The sequence below is a fragment of the Triturus cristatus genome, chromosome 5_2, assembly GCF_964204655.1.
Source record: "Triturus cristatus chromosome 5_2, aTriCri1.1, whole genome shotgun sequence".
Taxonomy (NCBI): Eukaryota; Metazoa; Chordata; class Amphibia; order Caudata; family Salamandridae; genus Triturus; species Triturus cristatus.
Window position 1 is genome coordinate 176,573,082 of NC_140588.1, and position 24,125 is coordinate 176,597,206.

The window sequence follows — 24,125 nt, forward strand, 5'->3', positions numbered from 1 at the left end:
TTAAGTCCCCTTGAATCCTGAGGGTCCCTGGGGTCCAACTAGCCCACGTGGTTCCTCCAGAAAGCACCAGAGAGCTGCATTGCAGAGAGGTGTAAAAAGGGGCTTGGCCTCTGAACACCTCTCTGCAACGTACCTCCCTGGTGCATACTGGAGGTACCTGGGTGGGCTAGTTGGCCCCCAGGGACCCTCAGTATTCAAGGGGAATTAATTCCCCAACTTACAACGTGCCAGGGGGGCGCGTTTGCACAGTGGTGAAGGGAGGGGGCGGGGCCTGAGGTGACGTGTGTGCAAACACGCCCTGTGGCACGTTTTAAGTTGGGGAATTAATTCCTTTTCAATCCTGAGGGTCCTTTTCTATTTTATGGGCCCTGGGGACCCCATCCCCCAGGGCCTGACCCCTATTTTTTTTTTTAAATATGGAAAGGGGCCTTTGCGTTTAAAAAAAACAAATAAAAAAAAAAAAATTATTATGGGAGAGGGGGCCACGTGGCCCCCCTCCCTGGCCACTTCTGGCCCCAGGGACCCCATCCCCCGGGGCCTGGCCACTTTGTTGGGGACCGTGGGGGGTCCCCAATTCCCCCACGGTCCCACCAGCTCCCCGCCTCCTGCAGGTGCCGGCATTGCTTTTCCACACGGGGAGCTGCTTAGATGCAGCTCCCCATGTGGAAAAGCAATGTGGCTTGGTTTTTGGAAGAGAGAGCAGGTTCTCTCTCCTCTAAAAACCAAACCAGAGTTTGCTATGACAGGGCGGGAGCCGTGAGGCTCCCACCCTGCCATAGCAAACTTCAGTGTCCCGGGGGTGGGCACCCCGGGACACTGCAGGAGCTGACCCTGGGGGGTGGCCCCCTCCCAACATTGACAAAGCCCCGGGGGTGGTGGTCCCCGGGACTCCGTGACGGACCCCCACATTTAAATATTAGTGCCCCAGGGCATGTGGGGGGGCGAGCCCCCCCCACACAGGTGTTTTTATTTTAAAAAAGCCCCGGGGGGCGGTCGCCAGGGCAGCAGGGAGGATGTGTGCCCCCCGCTAATTATTGAATAAAAAGCCCCGGGGTGGCGGTCCCCAGGGCTTGGGGGGCCTCCAAGGCCCCCCCACAGATTTAAAAACAAGTCCAGGGGAGGAGCGTCCCCGGGGCTGCGGGGGGGCGTGTGCCCCCTTCAAATATTGTTGCAAAGCCCCAGGGGGTGGCGGTCCCCGGGACAGTGTGGGGGGGAATTGGGGCCCCCCCACACATTTTTTTACTGGCCCCGGGACCTGGCCCACCCGGGGGCTTCAATTAAATGAAGCCCAGGAGCACGTGCTTCGTTTTTTAAAAAAAATTTCGGCCAGATTCGCGCACCCAGCGCAAATACAGGTGATTTTTTTTTTTTAAAGAAGCTTTTTAGGGCCCTTTGGGTCCTTGTGGGACCCCCTGAGCAGGCCTAGGTGGTAAGGGTGTTTCTACCCTGTCCCCTTTTCTTGTTTTGCGCATTTCTTTTTCTCTTTTCTTGTGCCTTGGTTCTACCGAGGCACAAGATGGCTGCCAACACTTCCTGGTTTGAAGTGTTGACAGCCAATTAGAATGCAGCTCGTGATCAGGGGGGGTGCGCGGATCCACCACGGTCATAGATATCGAAACTTTTATTTTTTTATTTTCTCTGCAGCTACTGAACGGATTTACACCATTAAAAAAAAGGGTCTCTTTCTGAACCAAGGGCTAACTTTTTGCCAAATTTGGTGTAATTCCGTTCAGCAGTTTCAGCTGTAACCATGTCTAAAGTTTCCTATGGGAAATTGATTTTTTGACCTCTATTTTTTTAATTTCTCAGGAACTACTGATCGGATTTACACCATTTAAAAACAAGGTCTCTATCTGAACCAAGGGCTATCTTTTTGCCAAATTTGGTGCAATTCCGTTCAGTAGTTCGGGCTGTAGTCGTGTCTAAAGTTTCATATTGGAAATAACATGGAGAAAACGCGATTTGGGACCCCCCTTTTTGTCTCGGCCCCCACTTGCCGAATCACCCTGAAACTTTCAAGATAGGAGCTGACTGTAACGGGCCATAAGTTTTGAAAATTTTGCGAAGATTCGTCAACCGGCGCCAAAGTTATTGGGAAAATAAAAACGAGTTTCCTATGGAAACTAGGTCCTAACTATAACTACCTACTGGCAAGCGCCAGTAGGTAATATATATATATATATATATATATATATATATATATATATATATATATATATATATATATATATAAAAATATCCACATCCTCAGATTCCGGGACACAAGTGCGGCGGTGCAAAAGCAGGGTCCGAGGAAATCCTGTATTCATAGACGTTTCACCAAGTGTATAACATACACGGATGCACTCCTCCCCAAAGAAGAAACAGCATTTCAAGATTGAATCATGAAGATTTAATTAATGTGCATTTGAGCCAAATAATACCCAACGCGTTTCGACGAACATATCGTCTTGGTCACGGGTAAATGTTTCTTCTTTGGGGAGGAGTGCATCCGTGTATGTTATACACTTGGTGAAACGTCTATATATATACATATATATATATATATATATATATTATCTACTGGCGGTCGCCAGTAGATAGTTATAGTTAGGACCGTGTTTCCATAGGAAATCCGCAACATTCTATTTGGAATAACTTTGGCGCCGGTTGACGAATCATCGCGAATTTTTCAAAACTAATGGGGCGCTACGCTCCGCTCCTACCCTGAAAGTCTCGGGGGGATTCGACAAGCGGGGGCTGAGAAAAAAGGGGGTCCCAAAACGCGTTTTCCCCATGCATTTTCCCATAGGACCTTTAGTCCGAGCTACAGCCCGAACGGCTGAACAGAATTACTTGAAATTGGGCAGAGAGGTAGTCCTCAGGTCAGGGATGTGCCTTTTGCAGGTCTGGTGTAAATCTGTTCAGTAGGTCCTGAGAAAATAGCATTTAAATCAATATATATATCTGTAAGCTCGCTCCGTGCGCTTACGGTAAGCTTACCGTACGCGTACGGTGCCGTGCGCGAGCTCAATTCTGATTGGTGGTTACATGACTGTAAACATTCGAATCGGTCGAAATCAGAAAGTATCGGCCGCCATTTTCTGTCTCTCGCACTGAAAAACAAAGGTTGATAACATGAATAGGGGGCAACGAAGAGAGTTGCAGACCCCCTAGCGTTCGTCAGGGGGTTCACGAAGGACCAAAAAGTATGAAAAATAAATTTAAACATTTTTTAAAAAAATCGCGGAGTGCGCGTACGGTAAGCTTACCGTACGTGTACGGTAAAAAAAAATATAAAAAAAAAAAAGAATTAACAATCACATTTAATATATAAATCTAAGGACCCCCAAGGGAGAAAAAAACAATTGATATTTTGTAAAAAATGGCGAGGCGTGCACGGTACGAAATGCGCAACGTGGGCACTCGGTGCGCGAAGCGCACCGAGTGTCCACAGCGCGCGCACGGTGCGAGAAGCGCACCGTGCGCGCAAAATTAAAAATAAATACATAACTTAGCATTTAAAAAACCGTACAAATTCCCTGAAAAAGCCATAGGTTTCACACACGTTATAGTTAGGAATTAGCATTTAAAAAACCTTGCAAATTCACTTAAAAAACCATAGGTTTCACACATTTATAGTTAGCTGTACATTTCACCCGTAAAAAACCTATGAAATTCCACGTTATAGTTAGATCAGGTAACTATAACTTGCGCGACCGCCACTCTATCAAAAGGATGATGTCATCAGTGATCTCATGAGTGATGCCACTGACCATGTCATGAGTGATGTAATATGTGACGTCATGAGCAGTGGATTGCGGGCGCGCGAGTTATAGTTACCTGATCTAACTATAACGTGGAATTTCATTGGTTTTTTACGAGTGAAATGTACAGCTAACTATAACTTGTGTGAAACCTATGGTTTTTTAAGTGAATTTGCAAGGTTTTTTAAATGCTAATTCCTAACTATAACGTGTGTGAAACCTATGGTTTTTTCAGTGAATATATATATATATATATATATATTTTTTTTTATTTTAATTAAGTTATGCAAAAAATTTTGTTATAGTAATTTACTGTTTAATATAAAAAATTAAATATACTTACCGATTTTGCGATGAAATTTTGGTAATTGATATTCTGTCCTTTATATTCAAATTATGAAAAGTCGATATATTTGTTGTCAATATTTTTTGCCACAATTTTGTATTTTTGTATGTTTGTTTCTGATATGTTGTTTTAGGTATGTCTCATTGCATGTGATCACTGCCCCATTTACACTTTCAACTCACAGCCAACCTGGTTTCAATGCTCCCTTAAACTTTACTGGTTTTATTTTGTTTTTTAAAGGGGGAGCCTTTCAACCTGCTTCTTCTAAGGTCTTCCAATCTCCTTAAGGTTGCTACTGTCTTTGCATGCATAATGAAAGCCCTGTCGCACGCTCTTGGTATGACCTCTGTTTAGATTGCCAACAAGTTACTTATCACACTGCTTGTGGTTAATGCTGTGATTTGAATATCAACATTAATCCTTCAAACAGTTCTTTTAAAAGGATAGTCCCCTATAGTACTTCATGAGAGCGTGACGGGGACAAGGTACACAATTGACTTGTGAGCCTAATGTAAAAAAAAATGAAGGTGCTTATTTTTAGTTTCATCGATGCAAGAAATCCACCAAAAGTGGCAGGTGTCCTACCCGCCATAGTATGAGTGCACCAGTGTTGGTGACACTCTAAGTACAGCAGACAGAACAAACGCTACTTTTTGGGAGTGGTCCCAATCAACCGAACTCTAAATAAGGCCCTAAACCTTGCATTGATCAGGGGCTTTCATATACAACATGCCATGGGATTAATGAATCGTTATAGTACCTGTGACTAAACTACAAGCCTGTTTTACATTAAAACAGCTTTTAAATTTGTACTATACTCTTATTTTGGAATGTCAGCTTGTGAAATGTAATACAATCTACTATGTAAAAGAATACACTTATGGAAAAGATGTGAACTGTGTTCTTAAACCTTATTTTAATGGTATTGTTGATGATGCTCAAAACATGCAGGGAGCTCACTGTTCGAATGCCTGTTTTTTAATGTTCTTTGCATCAGTATTTGTGGTTTATGCTTTTTAATTCGGCTCATCTGATTAAATATTTGCAGTTCCTCACTGAGGTAGCATTTTAGCTTTGCTGAATCAGTTTTATTCAGTTTCAATCATGGAGTGCAGTGAAAACAAAATGCTTGATTTGTGCTGGTGGGAACTGGCACTCATTTTTAGGGACCGTGCACCAGACGTAAAAAGCATTTTTGCAGTCACAAACCCTGCAATTCACAAAATGGCTTTTTACTATGTACTAACCCCATTTTAACATTTCTGACTTGGAAAATGGTTTGACAGATCGATTCCTATTCGCAATTAAGAAGGGGTATAAAAGGGGGGTGGGCACTTAACTGTAGTTCACAGTGGTATGTATCAGTGGTTAGCTGCCACAAAGTAGTTCAAAGGAGGTGGCAACAGATTCGCAAAGGGGAAGCTGTCCTTGTTGGACAACTTATCCTTTTGGGGGCATGCCGTATGACCCCGGGGAAGAGGCAATGGTTCAAATGGGAAAACAGACTGTTTTAAAGTAGTGCAAGTTCCTTCAAGGAACACAGGCTGCTTTAAAAAAATATGTGTTTCAAGTTTGGTAATGCAAACAGGAATGGTGGTCTGCTGTTCCTTGCAGGACGCAATACCTTTACTTGCAGAAACAGAAGAGGCATGTGGTGGAATCAAGACTAGACACCCTTGGTATTCCTCAAGCTCGGATTTCAGCGGTATGTTCTACCACAACATCACAGTCAAAATATAGGCCTGCAGATGCAGATATTCAGTGCTTAATGTGAGCTGGTGTTTGCTGGTGGGGATCTCCACCATTCATTTTTGGGGACTGGCACTTAATTTTCCTCAACAAACTTTGAGCCCATGCAAGAAACAGAAAAGCACATTATGGGGAAAGAAGGAGGAAGAGAATCTGCAAAAGAGGCAGGAAGTGTCCGGTGGTGGATTAATGAGGCATGAGGTGGAATCAAGACTACACATTTGGCACCCGACTTTGAATAGCACCAGCTACTGGCTTCTGACCAAAACTCAGGGACCAGGCACCATTTCTTTTACAAATTAAACACTGGTGTCAATAATATAAATTCCAAACAGTGAAGTAATAAGCGCCGATTATGCTTATTTTAATATTTTAGTGGTCGATATTATGGTCCTGATAAATCTGCAGGTTTTTTTAGACTTCAATATTGTGCCACACAAACATTTTGTCAATGCCAAGGTAGGCTCCTAAGAAAATATTCGGGCATGTGCGCGTAGTTTTATTTTGTCAGGTAAGCACAGAATATCAACACTACGGGTTTGTTTCATGCTACTTCACAGTCACATATTTTCTATGTTTTATTGACTGATACCTGTTTTACCAATCATTTATGTTTTTTCTTGCATTATTGCTCTTCTCTGCTCAGATTCCCTTGAGTATACAAACTGAATGAATAAAATGATCAGGCTCCTCAGGAAAGGAGGCATAAGGAGGAAATGTAACAATACTTGCTTATCTGCGTTTGCACGGCCTATCTGAACATGCCCATCCATGGCCACGTGTGTGCAATGGCTACTATTTCACTGCACAGTTTTAACCCTATTAGCGCATGTTTTATTGAAAAATGGCAATTCTGCAGCTCTTTTTGTGGCACCAACCTGTAGTGGGGATATTGTCTTAACTCGAGCCCATGCTAACACACATGAGAAATTTCATCAGCTGAGCGGTGAAAGTAACAAATAACAGACACTGTTGTAGTGACTGGCTGGTCAAGGTCTAGTGTTTGGAATATAATGTGTTTGTCCACCAGCCTCTCCTTGAGGGCTTGCTTCCACACTCACCCCACACCCATCCATCACTGGCACACCGGTCAGGTGATCCTGCTAATAAAAGGGGCTGTGCGCAAGTGCCTTGGGCCAGTTCCAGAGACCATAGCTATGTGTCCGTGTCATTTGTAAAGCTGCATGAGGACCTAGGGCCCTAACTATTACAACAGTAAGAAAATGTATAGATTTATATTTGCCGGCTTACATCCGCATACCACAAAGACAGCAGCCATTTCGTTAAAAAGCAGTCCATTTTTGAAATTTTGGAAGGGAGGCCTTCCTGCACATAAACAATCTTCACCTCAACACAGACATCCTTGCACTGTGGTGCAAGGATGCCTGCGTTGGTGCTATGCAGCTAAAGTTAGCGCCAGCGTAGGGAGAAACGCAGGGCTGAACCATATTCTAGTAAATATGGTGCAGTCCTGCGTTTCTAAAGTGACAAGCATGTCATTAGCCTTCTTAGCTTAACAACACCCTTCGCCACTTTATTGTAAATATGCCCTCAGTGTCACCATATTAAGCTATACCATCCAGTGCCTTTTTCAAACTTCAAAGAGGAAGGTATTGCCATAATGGTGTACCTGTGGCTGGAACAATAGCAGGAAAATCTCTCGAGGGAGTCCACCATCTTATTTCATAGAGTCAATTGAACAAGGCAAGAGTTGAAAGGAACTTCAGGAAACAACCTGCCTGCATTATCATAAAATCTTCAACATAGAAGTGAAAGGTTACATCACCCTGTGTTAAAATGCTAGACCACCCTCTCTGTCTTTACACCTTTACTGAAACAATGCTTAGAGCCTGTGAGTGAGTCACTGCAGGACTCATTTTAGAAGGCTGTTACATTTTCTGCTGCGAAAAAGTATTGTGATTTGCCATTTATTTCCCTCAGTTTATTACCAAGTTAGTTGCTCATGTATTTATAATAAACAGGGGAGACCACTTCCTGTGACTAGAAGAAGGGACAGGAAGTGGGGGACAACAGAAGACCACTTCTGGTCGTAGCAGAATAGGGATAGCAGGGTGGGGGAGAAGGATCTTGATTTTGTACCACTCACAAATTTCACAGTTTATTTAGCATTCAAATCTGTTGTCGTTGTTTTTTTTATTTATTTTTTTACCAAAGTGCATGCATAAGAAACTTGCACAAAGATTACACCACTGCCATTGCTTCTGACCTCAATTCACCCAAAAAATAATTTTACTATTTCGGTTGCAGGTGGTGGCCATTGACATGGATATGGCGTTTTTCGAACCCAAGATGCGTGAAATCCTGGACCAGAACTGCACGGCGGATGAAGACTGCAACTTCTTTGATTGTTTTTCCAAGTGTGATCGAAGAATTAATAGATGTGGCGCTCAAAGGGTCAACAACAATCTGCAAGTAAGTTGCACCTTTTGATATTCCTGTGCAAAATACTGAGTAGCCTGCTCATTTCAAAAATATATTACTACTTCACCCCCACCTCGGTCTTCTTTCCAAACATTATTACAAGGTTGCCTGCTTTTGCTGCTAGGCAACAGATCTTAAAATCGAGGAGTTTTACATAATCATTTTTCTACCACTTGTGAAAACAGTACCTCAAGTACAAATGAAAAGGATCTTGCTAAAAAAACATAGGGGCGTATTTGCAAGGGGGCATTACCTCTGGTGACGAAATACCCTTCTCCTTATTTACAAAGCAGCGACGCTGCCTTGTAAATAAGGGCCCTCTTCACGTTTCACTTAGCGTGAAAGGCGTGTGCAATGGGTGTTGCAGTGGCCATTTCGCCGCAACACCGATTGCTTTTTGACGCTGCTTCATATTTACAAGAATGGGGCAGTGCCAAAAACAATGACCAGGTTGGTCTTAAGATGGCGATACAAGGAGAAATTATTAATTTCTCCTTGTATTTTGCTCTTGAAACAGCAAATTGCCTTTAAAAATTGTTTATGTGCCCCTTCCTGCATATAAACAATCGCCCCTGCAGCGCAGGCATCCTTGCAACATGGTGCAAGAGTGCCTGCACTGGCGCTAGGCAGCTATTTTAGTGCCAGCGCTAAGGGAAATACAGAGGTGTGCCGTATGTTTGTAAATATGGCGCATCCCTGCATTAAAAATACGTCTGAGCGCGGTGTTACCAATTTTGGAGTAACAGCGTGCTCCGACATTTTATTGTCAATACCCCTCATTGTTTCTTAACAAATCTGTCTCCAACAGCAATCTGATGTCTCTGATTAAGCTGAACTAACAATCCTCTAATTATCGACGAATATTTGCTGGTATCATAGGTCGAGAGAACATGGAAATAAGATACATTGTTGACAGAAACTGTTTGAGAATCTAAATTTGACTGCACAGCCCTGATGTAAATACTCATTCCTCAGGCTAGTGACAATAAGAATAGCTTTCAAATTTACAACAGAGATCAGTATGTGGATGTCTCATGGTGGTAATTAAAAGATGGCTGCCAACTGTAAACAATACACAAAAGCCTGCAAACAGGACCAGTGTGCCCATATTAAATTCTGCACTAACTTGTAGTATGCAAGTATCCGTGGTACTAACATGCTAATCAGCATTTGCACTGTTGTGTTGCACTCTGGTGTGAGATAAGACAGGGGATGGCTAACAGTGATGGGTGTGAGGGCAAGTATTGAATTAGAGAGATCACTTGTTAACTGATCAGGGTCAAAATATAAGGATTTTTCACAATACCAAAATGCTTGACTGAGTCCTTTATCAGGCAGTTATATGAGAACTCAATAAAATAGACCAGTTCAGGAAGAAATTATCATCGATTTTGTACTTTTTCTGTTCCTCAAGTCTAGCAGTGCGGAAAATGCTGATCTTCCGAAGGCCATCGGGTCATCAAGTTAGCCCTACTGCCACTATTAATTTACTTAAATGCTGTTTATACTCACTATGGGGCAGATTTACAAGCCCGTTGCGACACTTTTATGCCACAGTTGCGTCAATTTTGTGATGCAGTGGCGGCATAAAAAATGCGGCCTATTTACAATGTGACGCATCTAGGGAAATGTGTCACTCTGTAAAGCCCTGCATCACATTATACCTGCGTCAGGTATAATGTATGCAGGGTGGGCGTGCCCCTGCAGGAAAGCCTCATAAAAGTGATGCAATGAATCACTTCTAGGACGCCACTGCGTCAAAACCTTACACCTGCTTGAAGCAGGCGTATGTAGTGAAGTAGTGTAGTCAGAATAGGCCTCAAAATGCATTGCTGGAGTTGCGTCGTGCTTGCGACATGACTCCAGCAATGCCTGACTTTTGCCCCAACAGATGCTTGTTTCCAGTCCAGGGAGGACCTGGCTTGGCAGTTCGGGCTGGACAGTTCCCATGAGGCACAGGGTCAAGACTGATTCGCATATGGCCGGGTTCAAACTGGATTGGCATAGTGAGCAAAAAAATGATGATTTAGGCCCAAATCTCTGTACTGGGGTGAATGTATGACATTGTCCTGCATTCTGTCCATCAACTGTTGTTTTTGCATTTGTCACCCTGAGTGGGACAGGTATGCCCAGACGTGGGTCCCTTGCTCTCCATGCCACTGGAATCAAGCTATCCTGGCTGAAGAGGGGTGAAATCCCGAAACCAGTCCTAGGATGCTTGTTTCCAGTCCAGGGAGGACCTGGCTTGGCAGTTCGGGCTGGACTGTTCCCATGAGGCACAGGGTCAAGACTGATTTGCATATGGCTGGGTTCAAACTGGAATGGCATGGTGAGCAAAAAAACGATGGATTTAGGCCCAGATCTCTGTACTGGGGTGAATGTATGACATTGTTCTGCATTCTGTCCTTCAACTGTTGTTTTTGCATTTGTCACCCCGAGTGGGACGGGTATGCCCAGACGTGGGTCCCGTGCTCTCCATGCCACTGGAATCAAGCTATCCTGGCTTAGGAGGGGTGAAACCCCGAAACCGGTCCTAGGATGCTTGTTTCCAGTCCAAGGAGGACCTGGCTTGGCAGTTTGGGCTGGACTGTTGCCATAAGGCACAGGGTCAAGAATGATTTGCATATGGCTGGGTTCAAACTGGATTGGCATGGTGAGCAAACAAATGATGGATTTAGGCCCAAATCTCTGTACTGGGGTGAATGTATGACATTGTTCTGCATTCTGTCCATCAACTGTTGTTTTTGCATTTGTCACCCCGAGTGGAACAGGTATGCCCAGACGTGGTCCCGTGCTCTCAATGCCACTGGAATAAACCTATCCTGGCTGAAGAGGGGTGAAACCCCAAAACCGGTCCTAGGATGCTAGATTCCAGTCCAGGGAGAACCTGGCTTGGCAGTTCGGGCTGGACTGTTCCCATGAGGCACAGGGTCAAGACTGATTTGCATATGGCTGGATTCAAACTGGAATGGCATGGTGAGCAAAAAAACGATGGATTTAGGCCCAGATCTCTGTACTGGGGTGAATGTATGACATTGTTCTGCATTCTGTCCATCAACTGTTGTTTTTTCATTTGTCACCCTGAGTGGGTCGGGTATGCCCAGACGTGGGTGCCCTGCTCTCCATGCCACTGGAATCATGCTATCCTGGCTGAAGAGGGGTGAAATCCCAAAACCGGTCCTAGAATGCTTGTTTCCAGTCCAGGGAGGACCTGGATTTGCAGTTCGGGCTGGACTGTTCCCTTGAGGTACAGGGTCAAGACTGATTTGCATATGGTTGGGTTCAAACTGGAATGGCATAGGGGCATATTATCAAGAAACGGCGTTAAAATTATCGCCGCTTTAGCGGCAGAATGGGCTTGATAATATGCCCTTCAGAATTCTCATAGAAGCCCATGTTCTGGTGTCAACATGGGCTTCTATGGGAATTCTCTGCGGCATATTATCAAGCCCATTATCGCCGCTTTAGCAGCAGTTTTCTGCAGCTAAATCGGCGATAATTTTAACGCCGTGCTTGATAATATGCCCCATGGTGAGCAAAAAAACGATGGATTTAGGTCCAGATCTCTGTACTGGGGTGAATGTATGACATTGTCCTGCATCCTGTCCATCAACTGTTGTTTTTGCATTTGTCACCCCTAGTGGGACAGGTATGCCCAGACATGGGTCCCTTGCTCTCCATGCCACTGGAATCAAGCTATCCTGGCTGAAGAGGGGTGAAACCCCGAAACCAGTCCTAGCGTGCTTGTTTCCAGTCCAGGGAGGACCTGGCTTGGTAGTTCGGGCTGGACTGTTCCCATGAGGCACAGGGTCAAGACTGATTTCCATATGGCTGGGTTCAAACGGGAATGGCATGGTGAGCAAAAAAACGATGGATTTAGTCCCAGATCTCTGTACTGGGGAGAATGTATTACATTGTTCTGCATTCTGTCCATCAACGGTTGTTTTTGCATTCGTCACCTCGAGTGGGACGGGTATGCCTAGACGTGGGTCCCATGCACTCCATGCCACTGAAATCAAGCTATCCTGGCTGAAGAGAGTTGAAACCCCGAAACCGGTCCTAGGTTGCTTGTTTCCAGTCCATAGAGGACCTGGCTTGGCAGTTTGGGCTGGACTGATCCCATGAGGCACAGGGTCAAGACTGATTTGCATATGGCTGGGTTCAAACTGGAATGGCACGGTGAGCAAAAAAACGATGGTTTTAGACCCAGATCTCTGTACTGGGGTGAATGTATGACATTGTTCTGCATTCTGTCCATGGACTGTTGTTTTTGCATTTGTCACCCCGAGTGGGTCGGGTATGCCCAGACGTGGTTCCCGTGCTCTCCATGCCACTGGAATCAAGCTATCCTGGCTGAAGGGGGGTGATACCCCGAAACCTGTCCTAGGATGTTTGTTTCCAGTCCAGGGAGGTCCTGGCTTAGCATTTCGGGCTGGACTGTTCCCATGAAGCACAGGGTCAAGATTGATTTGCATATGGCTGGGTTCAAACTGGAATGGCATGGGGAGCAAAAGAGAACGATAGATTTAGGCCCAGATCTCTGTACTGGGGTGAATGTATGACATTGTTCTGCATTCTGTCCATCAACTGTTGTTTTTGCATTGAGCAGTGGGTGGTGTCACGTGTGGTGGCATCGTGTAAAATACTATGGGCTCTGGAACTTATTTATTTACAAATTAAGCACTAACAAGACCTTCTAGGGTATTTCCTTGCTGCATTAACCCACCGTGTGTTCAAACTGAGGGGTATATTTACTAAGATTTCTCGCATCAGTAAAAGTGACGCAATTCGACAGATAATCTTTTTTTACTGATTCACTTTTCAGCACAAAACGAATTTTCCACTGGAAAATCACTTGAAAGTGGCGCAAAGCAGCACATAGCGCTGCTTTGCATTAAGTAGTGCCACAGTGGTGTTGCTTGGGAGGTGCTTTGGCGTTCCCATGTGACCACCCAAGGGTTCAGATGCAAAACCCGATTACTAAAAAAAGTAGACAAGGTTTTGCTTAAAAAAATATCGCCCACGTCAATCAGCCGCCATAACGGAGAAATGCTTATATTTCTCCTTTATTTTCCGACTTTGCATGTGTGCTGCACTGTACAGCACACATGCAAAGTGGGAAAATGTTTAAAGTTAGTCTAAACATAGTATTGTGTACTGTAAGGGTATCCTTCCCATGCAAAACCTATGCTAGACCCATGCAGACACCCTTGTACTATGGTGCAAAGGTGTATGTTTGTTTGTGGTACACACTAGCACATTTCCACACCGGCGCTAGGTAGAGGAGAGGAGAGTGCCATATTTCTATAAATATGACTCTTTCCTGCTCTCTCCTGCTTGCGCAGAGCAGCATTTGTGGCTGCTGCACTGTGCTGCTTGATAATTTAGTAAATCTGGTTCCAAGTGTCAAGTGCACAGCTGGACTGCTGTCATCAAGAAGGTGCTCAAGCATATGTGCTGCGTGCTGTTGAGCTTTGACGTTATGATTGAAACTCCCTTTCCCTCCTCTGATATGCCAAGTGTCTGCTTCAGAAGCTCATAATTGGCAAAAGGCCCCCTTGCGGCGTGTCCTCAGGTCATTTGTGGCTTGAAGTCTCTTCTCAGCCAGGAGGTCACCAGAGGCAGTCGCAGTGAATGTGGGAAACAAATCTAGGCAGTATTTATCACTCTAATTTATGGACAGCGCTAGATTCTTCACCACAGTGCACACTTTTCCAAACTGTATATGTTTCCATCATGTATTTTTCATAGGAATCCTGTAATTCTCATGAGAATTACATGAGGACAGCATCAGCATGAACATTGTATGTGGGTACCCGATTATAAAATACTCGTAAGATGCCAGCTCCAACGTTTGACCATCCAGCCTTTAAAGTCACAATAGACATTGCTAAAGTTCAGTGGTGGCTTGCACAGGTAAGACTGTTGGGGCACGGAGGAAGCAGGGCGGGGTGGGGGGTAATAGATGTAAACAGACGACAGGATCTGTAATATTACATAAATAAATAAATAAAACCACTTACTTTGCTCTCACTGCATCGCGGACATGGCGATATGACGAGCTCAAAGTAAGTGGTTTTATTTATTTATTTAATATTACTCATCTCGTCGTCTATCGACTTCCACCACCCCAAACCCTACCAAACGCTACCCCTCTCATCGCTCTTACCTGTGCGAGCCGCTTCTGCTAAAGTTGCACATACGACAGCGTCACACATCTGGTCTCTCATTTCACACAATGGGGCTTATTTACAATCCCTTTGCTGTGAGGGGTGGCAAATATTTAGGGGGGAAACTAAGCCTAGGTGGAGTTTGCAGAGTTCTGCTAGGCAGAACTCCGCGAAGTGCATAAAAAACTCAGCCACACGGAGCTCCGCAAGCTGCAGAGTGCGTTGAATAAATGCTGTTTGCAATGATTTTCAGTGACAGGTGCTTGTCTGCACTGTGCAATCATCATCAACTGTACCATGCACAGCGCAAGCAGGTGCTGCTTCCTCTCCGCCGCTCGAGTAGATTTTTACTTAAGCGGCAGCATTCTCAATGCAAACGGAGTTTTTCGGAACTCCGCAAGCTCCGCGTAATGCCGTGCTGCCGCCCAGACTTGGAAAAACACAAATTTTGAGGTCCCAAACTACACATTTTGCTGTATTTTTACAGCAGGCAGAAAACGTGCCTGTCATAAAAATACCACTTGGTTTTTGGTATGACACTCCTTGTGAAACTGCCAAGTCATATTCTGTGCCTTGAATAGAGGAGCACAGGGGAGCAGGGGTTTGAATGGGGAGGATGGTGTTATGGTGGGGGGACAGGGATAGATAAGTATCCTGAAGCTGGAGGCCCACAGGAGTCATGGAACAGAGAACCACAGGAAAGAGTGGGGGTGGTAGAATAGTCAAGGGGCAGCAGAGTTGGCATCAGACAGAGGACAGAGGAGAGGTAGGGGGCCTGGGGAGATATGCAGGGGGCAAGGCCACAGCTTGCGAGCACAGCAGAAGGGTCGTGTGCATTTGCAAGCTAATATTAGGCAGGCTGCAAGCTAATATTAGGCAGGCTGCAAAGGAACTTGACACCTCTACTGCCAGCTGACCTGTTTAGACCCTTCCTCTTATTTGCTTAATGCTATAGCTGACCCAATAAATTGAGGATCAGTCTATTTTTCTTTTAAAAAACTACAGATTATATTTTTTTGCAGACACTTTTGTAGAAATCCCAGGCTTTTTACAAAGTCATAATTTAGCTATGGTTTTGTAAATCGCAAAATTGGAGGGGGTCTGTATAACAAACAAATTGAAATAATGCCAATAATGGATGTTATGAGCCAACTCTCATTTGTAATACAATTACATGTAGTGTTCGTCCCGAAATTATGCCTCGGTATGAGGAAATTAACTCACAATTGCATGGTAAGGGGGGTGTTAATTTTGTGTGCAGTCTTTGCACCCCACCAGTATTGTTTGTCGGAATTTAGGTACTTCAAATGACAATTACAATAAAGCTTTTATGAAATTGGAGTGCCTTTATTCTGCGTCCATCATGAAATGAAATGAAAAGAAGATTTATATAGCGCGACTAATACTCAAGGGTGTCTAAGCGTTCACTCAGGGAAGAGACCACAGAAGTCTGACAGTGGAGTTATAGGTTATAAAGTCAGGTTTTGAGTGCTTTCCCAAATGCTACCAACTGAGTTTCCTTTTTAAATTCCAGCAAGAGGGAATTCCGGAATCTGGTGATTCCCATCAGAAAACTTCTATCAGCCCATCCAGTTCTTTTGAATTTGGGCACTACGAGGTTGTGAGCTGAGGCAGACCTCAGCGTCCGAGCTGGAATGTTACACTGAAAGCTGCGTTTAAAATAGATAGGGCTGATACCATGCACTGCTTTAAAGGTGATACACAGGGCCTTAAGGTTAATGCATTTCTTCACAGGAAGCCGGTGTAACTGTCCCAGAGCAAGAAAATCCTCAGGATCGAACTGATGCTCAAAGGGTTCCACCTCTCGACAGCCACAAGTCTGGATATGAGTACACGCAGACTTTAGGATGGTTAAGCGGGGGAAGGGAAGGATGGGGACTGCGGGGGGGAAACCTATGAACACAAAAGGAGATATTGTAATCCTCTTCCAAACCAGGTGACTTAACTATGACAACTCCCTCAAATAGTATATGTACACATCCTTTAACTAATCTGTAAGGAAAGAAAATGCTTTCTTGCAGACAGCGGAGGTGAGCAGGTGACCTCAGTTCTTTACACCCTATACTGCAAAGATCAAGACATAAGAATACATAAACTCTCTGTTCTCTATCTATGCTAAACACCCCTGAAGTATGTGATGTAGATAACCCTAGAATTCTACACCTACCCTATCAGGTAACTTCTATAGGAAGGACCAACTACTGCTGACCACCCCTGTTGTAAAGTAAACACAAAACGTAGCCAAATAAAGAATCAATGTTTATAGAAGAAAGGTTCAAGTTAATAGAAAAGCAAGCAATAAAGTTTTATATCATCGTGGTAATGTTCAGAGCAAATTCTTTATATTGTATCCCAAGATAGTATTTCCAGAGAAATGTGATATGTGGTAATATCCAGATCATCAAGCAGCAAAATTAGGGATACCACATCCGTAATAGCAAACAATAGTTAAGAGAGTTATAAAGCACTCTCCGTCAGTAATCAAACCAGATATCCAAATGGTAAACGACCAAAATATAGAATCCAAAATATAGACAGGACAGAATATCGACTCTAAAATATAGATAGCACAGAATATCGAATTATCAAAATATAGATAGGACAGAATATCGAAATTGGGGTATGAAATATCGATTTCCATGATATCGAATTTAAAAATATAGATTTTCATTTTATCGTTTTTTTTTAGTGTTATGTATGGTAGTATATGTGTTCAAATTATGTATTATTTTTGTAATGTATGTTTAATTTTTTTCAAGTAATGAATGTTATGTAATTTAATTTTTGCGTAATTTAATTCCGTAGTGGGTTGTGGGTTTATAGGGGAATAGGGTGGGAAGTAATTTATTTATAGTAAATTAAATATTATTGTTTATTTATATGTATTGATAATTACTTGATTGATAATTAATTATTAATTGGTAATTAATTTTTATTAATTGATAATTAATTTTTGTTAATTGAATAATTGATAATTATATTAATTGTATTTTTTATTATTAGGAGTGGGTTGTTGGTTTATAGGGGAATTGGGTGGGAAGTAATTTAATTGTAATAAAGTAAATATTAATTTTTATTTATGTGTATTGATAATTAATTATGAATTGGTCATTTGTAATAATTGCTAATTCATTTTTATTAATTGCTATTTCATTTTTATTATTTGCTAGTTCATTTTTCTTAATTGATTAATTGATAATGTTAATTGTATTTTTTATTATTGGGAGTGGGTTGTGGGTTTATAGGGGAATTGGGTGGGAAGTAAATTAATTGTAATCAAGTAAATATTATTTTTTATTTATATGTATTGATAATGAATTGATAATTAATTATTAATTGGTAATTACATTTTATTAATTGGTATTTGTGTCAATGGTAATTAATTTTTATTAATTGGTCATTACTTTTAATTAACTTTTTTATTGGTATTTATAATTAATTTAATCTTATTTGAATATTAAATCATTACTTTCCCTAGTGTTGCACTCTCAGGAGTGGGAATAGTAAATTTTACCCTCCCGCTATCCTACGCTTTCCCTACTGTTGCTCTCACTGGAGTGGGAATAGTAATTTTTACCCTAACGCTATCCAACGCTTTCCCTACTGTTGCGCTCACTGGAGTGAGAATAGTAATTTTTACCCCTACGCTATCCAACGGTTTCCCTACTGTTGCACTCACTGGAGTGGGCATAGTAATTTTTACCCCTACGCTATCCAACACTTTCCCTACTGTTGCACTCACTGGAGTGGGAATAGTAATTTTTCCCTTCCCGCTATCCAACGCTTTCCCTACTGTTGCACTCTCTTGAGTGGGAATAGTAATTTTTACCCCTATGCTATCCAACGCTTTCCCTACTGTTGCACTCACTGGAGTGGGAATAGTAATTTTTACCCTCCTGGTATCCAACGCTTTCCCTACTGTTGCACTCACTGGAGTGGGAATAGTAATTTTTACCCCTACGCTATCCAACACTTTCCCTACTGTTGCACTCACTGGTATGGGAATAGTAATTTTTCCCTTCCCGCTATCCAACGCTTTCCCTACTGTTGCACTCTTTGGAGTGGGAATAGTAATTTTTACCCCCACGCTATCCAACGTTTTCCCTACTGTTGCACTCACCGGAGTGGGAATAGTAATTTTTCCCTTCCCGCTATCCAACGCTTTCCCTACTGTTGCACTCTTTGGAGTGGGAATAGTAATTTTTACCCCTACGCTATCCAACGTTTTCCTTACTGTTGCACTCACTGGAGTGGGAATAGTAATTTTTACCCTCCTGCTATCCAACGCTTTCCCTACTGTTGCACTCACTGGAGTGGGAATAGTAATTTTTACCCCTACGCTGATATTAATAAATAGGCCCTTACAGTAGTCAACCTTGGAAACAACAAGGGCTGTGGTTACCGGTTTTTGTAGATAATGAGGGATGAAAGGAAAAACCTTTCTAAGACGTTTTAATGTGAATAATGCGTCTGTGGTGATGGCATTAATGTGGCCCTAAAAATAAACTTTTGTATCAAAGGTTACTCCCAAGTTCTTCACCTTGCTTACAGGTGTAAGGAGAGAGCCGAACTCCTGTGGCCAAAAAGTTGGGGATCAAAAAGACGCACTGGTCCAGAAAAGAAGGACCTCAGTTTTATTGGAGTTGAGCTTCAAACAATTGGAAGCCATCCAATGCCTGACTTGAAGCAAGCAGACAGTTGTGGAAATGTGACCGTGTCGGAGGGGTTGCTGGCCACTGATACTATAATTTGGGTATCGTCGGTGTAGGATATAGCTGAAAACCCCAGGGACAGAATCATTTTTGCCAATGGAGTGACATAAATAGAGTTGGGCTCAATGATGAACCCTGGGGGAGTGTGAAGATAGGTGACTTACAATCGGCCAATGCAACAAATTGCTCACGATCAGCCCGGAATTATTAAAGCAGTAAAGGTGTACGACCCTTGATGCCTATTTAGTCAATATGATCTAATAGCATATTATGGTTGATAGTATCAAACGTTCCGCAAGGTCCAACAATACCAATGCTGCATTCCTCCCAGCATCTACTGTCTGCCTGACCTGCTTTGATACTGTGATCAGAGCCAGTACAGTTCTGTGATGGCTTCTGAACCCATACTGAGTAGGGTTGAGATGTCCACGCGTCTCACCAAAGTCAGGGATTTCTATATTCATAGCCTTTTCCACCATTTTCGTAGGGCAAGGGAGTCTTGAATTGGATGGTAGCTATCTGGATCGTTGGTATTCATGTTGGACTTTTTTTTAAAGAGGAAGAACTGATTATAACTTCCATTTGGTGGGAAAGATACATGAGGAGAACATTTGGCTAAAGATGGTTAAGAGATAATTCACAAAGGCATCCGGAGCTAAATGAAACATCTTGGGGTGGGGGCAAGGGTCAAGAGAGGAACCCAACTTAGTTTGAAGAAGCAGGTTTTTGACTTGATCAATGGTGAGGTGTTAAAAGAATGATAAAGTAGGGGTTTTAGATGAGTCTACTACAGTGTCTGGAATATCGTATATACTGGTCATTGCAAACTTCGAACACTGGGTCAAAGGTTGTCTCGAACAGTGAGTGCTTGAGAAGTTACTATAGACGGCCTTGATGTTATCCTGGAAGAAAATTGCCAGAGAGTTAGAAAACACTTGGCTGATTTTCACTGTGGCAAACAGTTCCTCAGATGGTTTTTGTGAGGCTTCAATAAATGATGTGTAAAGCGTTTTTTGTTCTTGAGAATTAACTCTTTATAGATTATCAAAGACTGTTTATACGCTTCCCTTTCCATGGAGCCATAGTGAAGTCTCCATTTCCTCTCGAACCGACCACAAGTTTTTGAAGCCTAAGGCTTTCTGAAAATCAGGGTTCAGTAGGCTTAAATCTCCAGTTTAAATATTTTTTTTCATCAGCGCCTTGCCCAACTGTTTCCTTTCCTGTCCCCCTGTGCATCAATATTTCAGGTATGAGCCCAATATCTAATAGGTACATGGTAAAGGGCCAGGGTAGGAGAAAGGGAGGAAGGAAATACGGAAGGACATAGAAGATATACTATATGACAATATACATATGAATTAAAACATGACACATCTCCCTTCATGACAGTATTTGAACCATGTCATAACTTGATCATCAAACAATATTTTGCTTGACGGAACTCTAGACTTTGGTTTTCTATAGTGTCCTTATCACTTGTAGGGCTATCATAGACTTCAGAGCTTTTTCCTGTCATGGGCACATTAGTTTCCATAGCTTGTGGTTTTGAGTTCTTTTCATTTATCCTCAAATTCTCCTCAATGAACATAACACTGTCTGGTTCATCCATAGAATCATGTTCCGTATGGCTTCTGCAATCCCCCAGCATTTTTTTTAATCCCCTCATTAGTGCACTTAAATAGTCTCTTCATACACCAACATTCACCATCTCGGGTGATCACACTTTCTATTTTATTCAGCTTGATTGTTGGTCAATAGGGACTATTGCAGACCTCACATCACCTGGAAAGTTCACCAATGGTCCAACAAAGTCTAACCTCACCTTTTGCCATCGTGTTATTTGCATGGGAGGATCCTAGTTCTTGCAATTTTGGTCCATGACTTTGCATACATCACACCCATGGTGACTCCATTTGAGGAGTCGGTTTCCCAGTTTCACTAGTGGGTACATTTATCATTACGAAACAAGAATTTGCCATTCATAGATAATTCAAATGCAACCTGGACAAGAAATGTAAAGGACAACACGTTTTTTAATACTGCGCCAGCCTTCTACAAGGTATTTTTTTTACCATGTTAAGTTCTTCATCCTTAGCATCTTCACCAATCCACATATCTTCATTGTTATCTTCTGCATTATTTCCACATACATTATTTAAATTGGCCACCACATAAAAATCCTCATCCTCATTAATTTTTTCTCTCTCGTCTCACATGGGGGTAAACGGCAGAGGAAATATGTTGCTTGATTCAATTGGCCAGGCACATGATTAATATCGAAACTATACTCCTGTAACTTGGAGGACAATCTGGCAATACAGGCAGCAGAATTTCATCCACCACCGGGCGACAAAATTGGTCTAGGGGGCTTGTGATCCGTCACAAAAGCAAAACGATTCCCACAGACGAAATTTCTAAAGTAGTTTGTAGCCCACACGCAAGCTAATAACTCACACTCAATAACGGAATACTTGCATTCCTCTTCGTTTAATGTCTTAGAAGCATTCACTACCACCCACTCCACTCAGTTCCACCTGATCTCTGTGACAGCACAGGACCAAGCCCAACAGCACTGACTTTCACTGAAATCACACAATTCTTTCCTTCTGCAAAATGTTGTAGGGTAGGTGAATTTATAATTTGTGACTTGATATACTCAAGTGCATTTTGCTGGTCAGCTTCCCACACATACTTGTAATCATTGCATAACAAATTCCTCAGAGGTTACATTACAGTGGCAAATTCTTTCACAAATCTACCATAGTACTCACACAGCCCAATTAAGGACAACAATGTCTTTCTTTCATCAGGTGCGGGTGCCTGTTTGATAGCATCCACAAGATTCTCTTTGGGTACCACACCTTTGGCAGACATTGTATTTCGCAAGTAATCCACCTGGGACTCAAACTATTTATATTTTTTAATGCACAAAACAGGACCTTTCTTGGATAGTCTCCCGCAAACCTCTTGAAGAAAACTGAAATGTTCCTCCTCCGTTTTGGTGAATACCAGCATATTGACCTGGAAGTATTTTACTTGATTGTCCAAATCCATGAACATATTTTGCATGGCTCTCTGGAAAACAGAAGATGCTGATGCCAGACCAAATGACATCCTTTTGAACATACTACAGGGTGTGATAGAAGCAGTCAAATGCTTTGACTTCTCTGCCAAGTTTATTTGTTGGTAGACGCAACGTAAGTCTAAAGTGGAAAATACTGTGGGTCCATTGAACATAGAAAGTAGATTGTTTAAATTTGGTAAAGCATGTCTGTCAACAATGTTGTCATTAAGCACCCTTTTTAGACCTGCAACTCATCAGTTAGTGTTTCCCTAAACTGTTTGCGGTTTTCTCCTGGGTTTTGCTGATTCTCTTGTAGTGGCCTTAGAGCTCTGGGCACTTTCCCACTGTAAATGCCGTGTGAAAGTGCGCGCGCCCTTCCTAAACACGTTAGGAAGGGGTGCTTAAATTATATTTTTAAACATATGTCTCAAGCCTGCCACTGCACACATGAGTGTGCACACTTGCACCTATGGTGTTTTAAATATGTGTCCAGCTTGCCATTCCAGGTCGGTGTGTGTGCACGTGCTCCTCTGGTGTTTTAAACATGTGTCCAGCCTGCCACTGCAGGTTGGGGTGTGCACAATTGCACGTGTGCTCAGGCTGGCTCTCTAAATCACTAGACAATCCTCAGGGGACCTTTCACTACCTCTAGAGCACCCCTAGGGTACGTCCTAAGGGGTGAAGTGAGTGGTAGGTGAAAGGCAGGGCAGGCACACATGTGTTCCCTGCCCAGGTATTGAAGAATGCCCAGATGTGTTTTCACTACCTATGAGGTTTGCTCTTCCCATAGGCTTGCATGGGGGGATGGTTGAAATTACTTCAGGCTGCAATAGTAGATTGCAATGAAGCAGCCTCATAATGATTCCTATTACTGGATTTGCAATGACAAACCCTTTCCTGCGGTAAAGGTGGTTTTGTCATTACAAGCTTAGAAATGCCATTTCTAGAAAGTAGACATTTCTCTGCTCTAACACTCTTTGTGTGCCTTTTTTTGCCTGGCTCCAGTCCACACTGGAGGCTGGGGGAGGACATCTGGGCAGTCCCCAGTGGCAGCTATAAACATTAGGCATGCAACTGGAACAACAAACCTCTGCCATTTGCGGGCCTGACTGGACAAACTGGGAGGAGAGGTTTTGACACTTGGTCTCTGGGAGACAGATCCTGGCCCCACTAAAGCTTAAGATCTGCATTCCACTGTCTCCTGGCAGACAGGGCTGAAATTTAGGTGAGACATCTGAGGTTCAAAGGGAAGCCCCCTGAACAACCACCATCTTCAAAGGCACACTACAGTAATCGATTGGTGCCATTCTTCAGCAGGGCAGAGATACACTTGTGAGGACGTGGGACTGGCAAGCCTGGAACTGTGTGGTGCACACTGCCACAGTTATCTGTTATGCACAAGGATGATTACTGCCATTGAAAAGGACCGTGCGCACTTCCTGAATAGTGACTGACCATGGATGACTACCTGCTGCAGTGTGGCACCCTGAAGTGTGCTCTCCAAGGGCTTGTTGGCTTGCTCCCTGTTCTTTTGAAGGTCTCACGGATCTCAAAAATCTCATATGAGGGTCCCACACTTTCCACGTTTGACACCTGGAGATCGGTGCCCTCTTAAGTGCCCACATCATCTGCTGGATCCCAACTGGTAGCACGGCGTGAGCGTACGAACTAAGATTTGTGCTTGGAAGACCATATTGTCTTGTGCAGAGCCCCAGAAGTCTTGTCCACATCTAAGGAGTGGTGCCACTGCAATGTGGGGATCTCCACATGCATAAGCGTCCTGTTGGTGGTGAGCGAATTCACCGGTTGTGGGATCCAGCGTGGCCCGCTTTGTCGATCGTGCTGCAGCTCTCTTGTGTGGCATGCCGACTGCTT

At 43.2% G+C, this 24,125-nt stretch overlaps 1 protein-coding gene across 2 annotated transcripts in view; it reads left to right on the forward strand.

Moving 5' to 3' along the window:
* DIPK1C (divergent protein kinase domain 1C) overlaps positions 1-24,125 on the forward strand; it is a 461,342-nt gene that overhangs the window by 430,215 nt on the left and 7,002 nt on the right. For both annotated transcript variants that reach the window (XM_085606942.1, XM_085606941.1), the window contains exon 3: positions 8,110-8,274. In XM_085606942.1, coding sequence (XP_085463068.1) covers positions 8,110-8,274 — 165 coding nt within the window. The remainder of the gene's footprint in view (positions 1-8,109; positions 8,275-24,125) is intronic.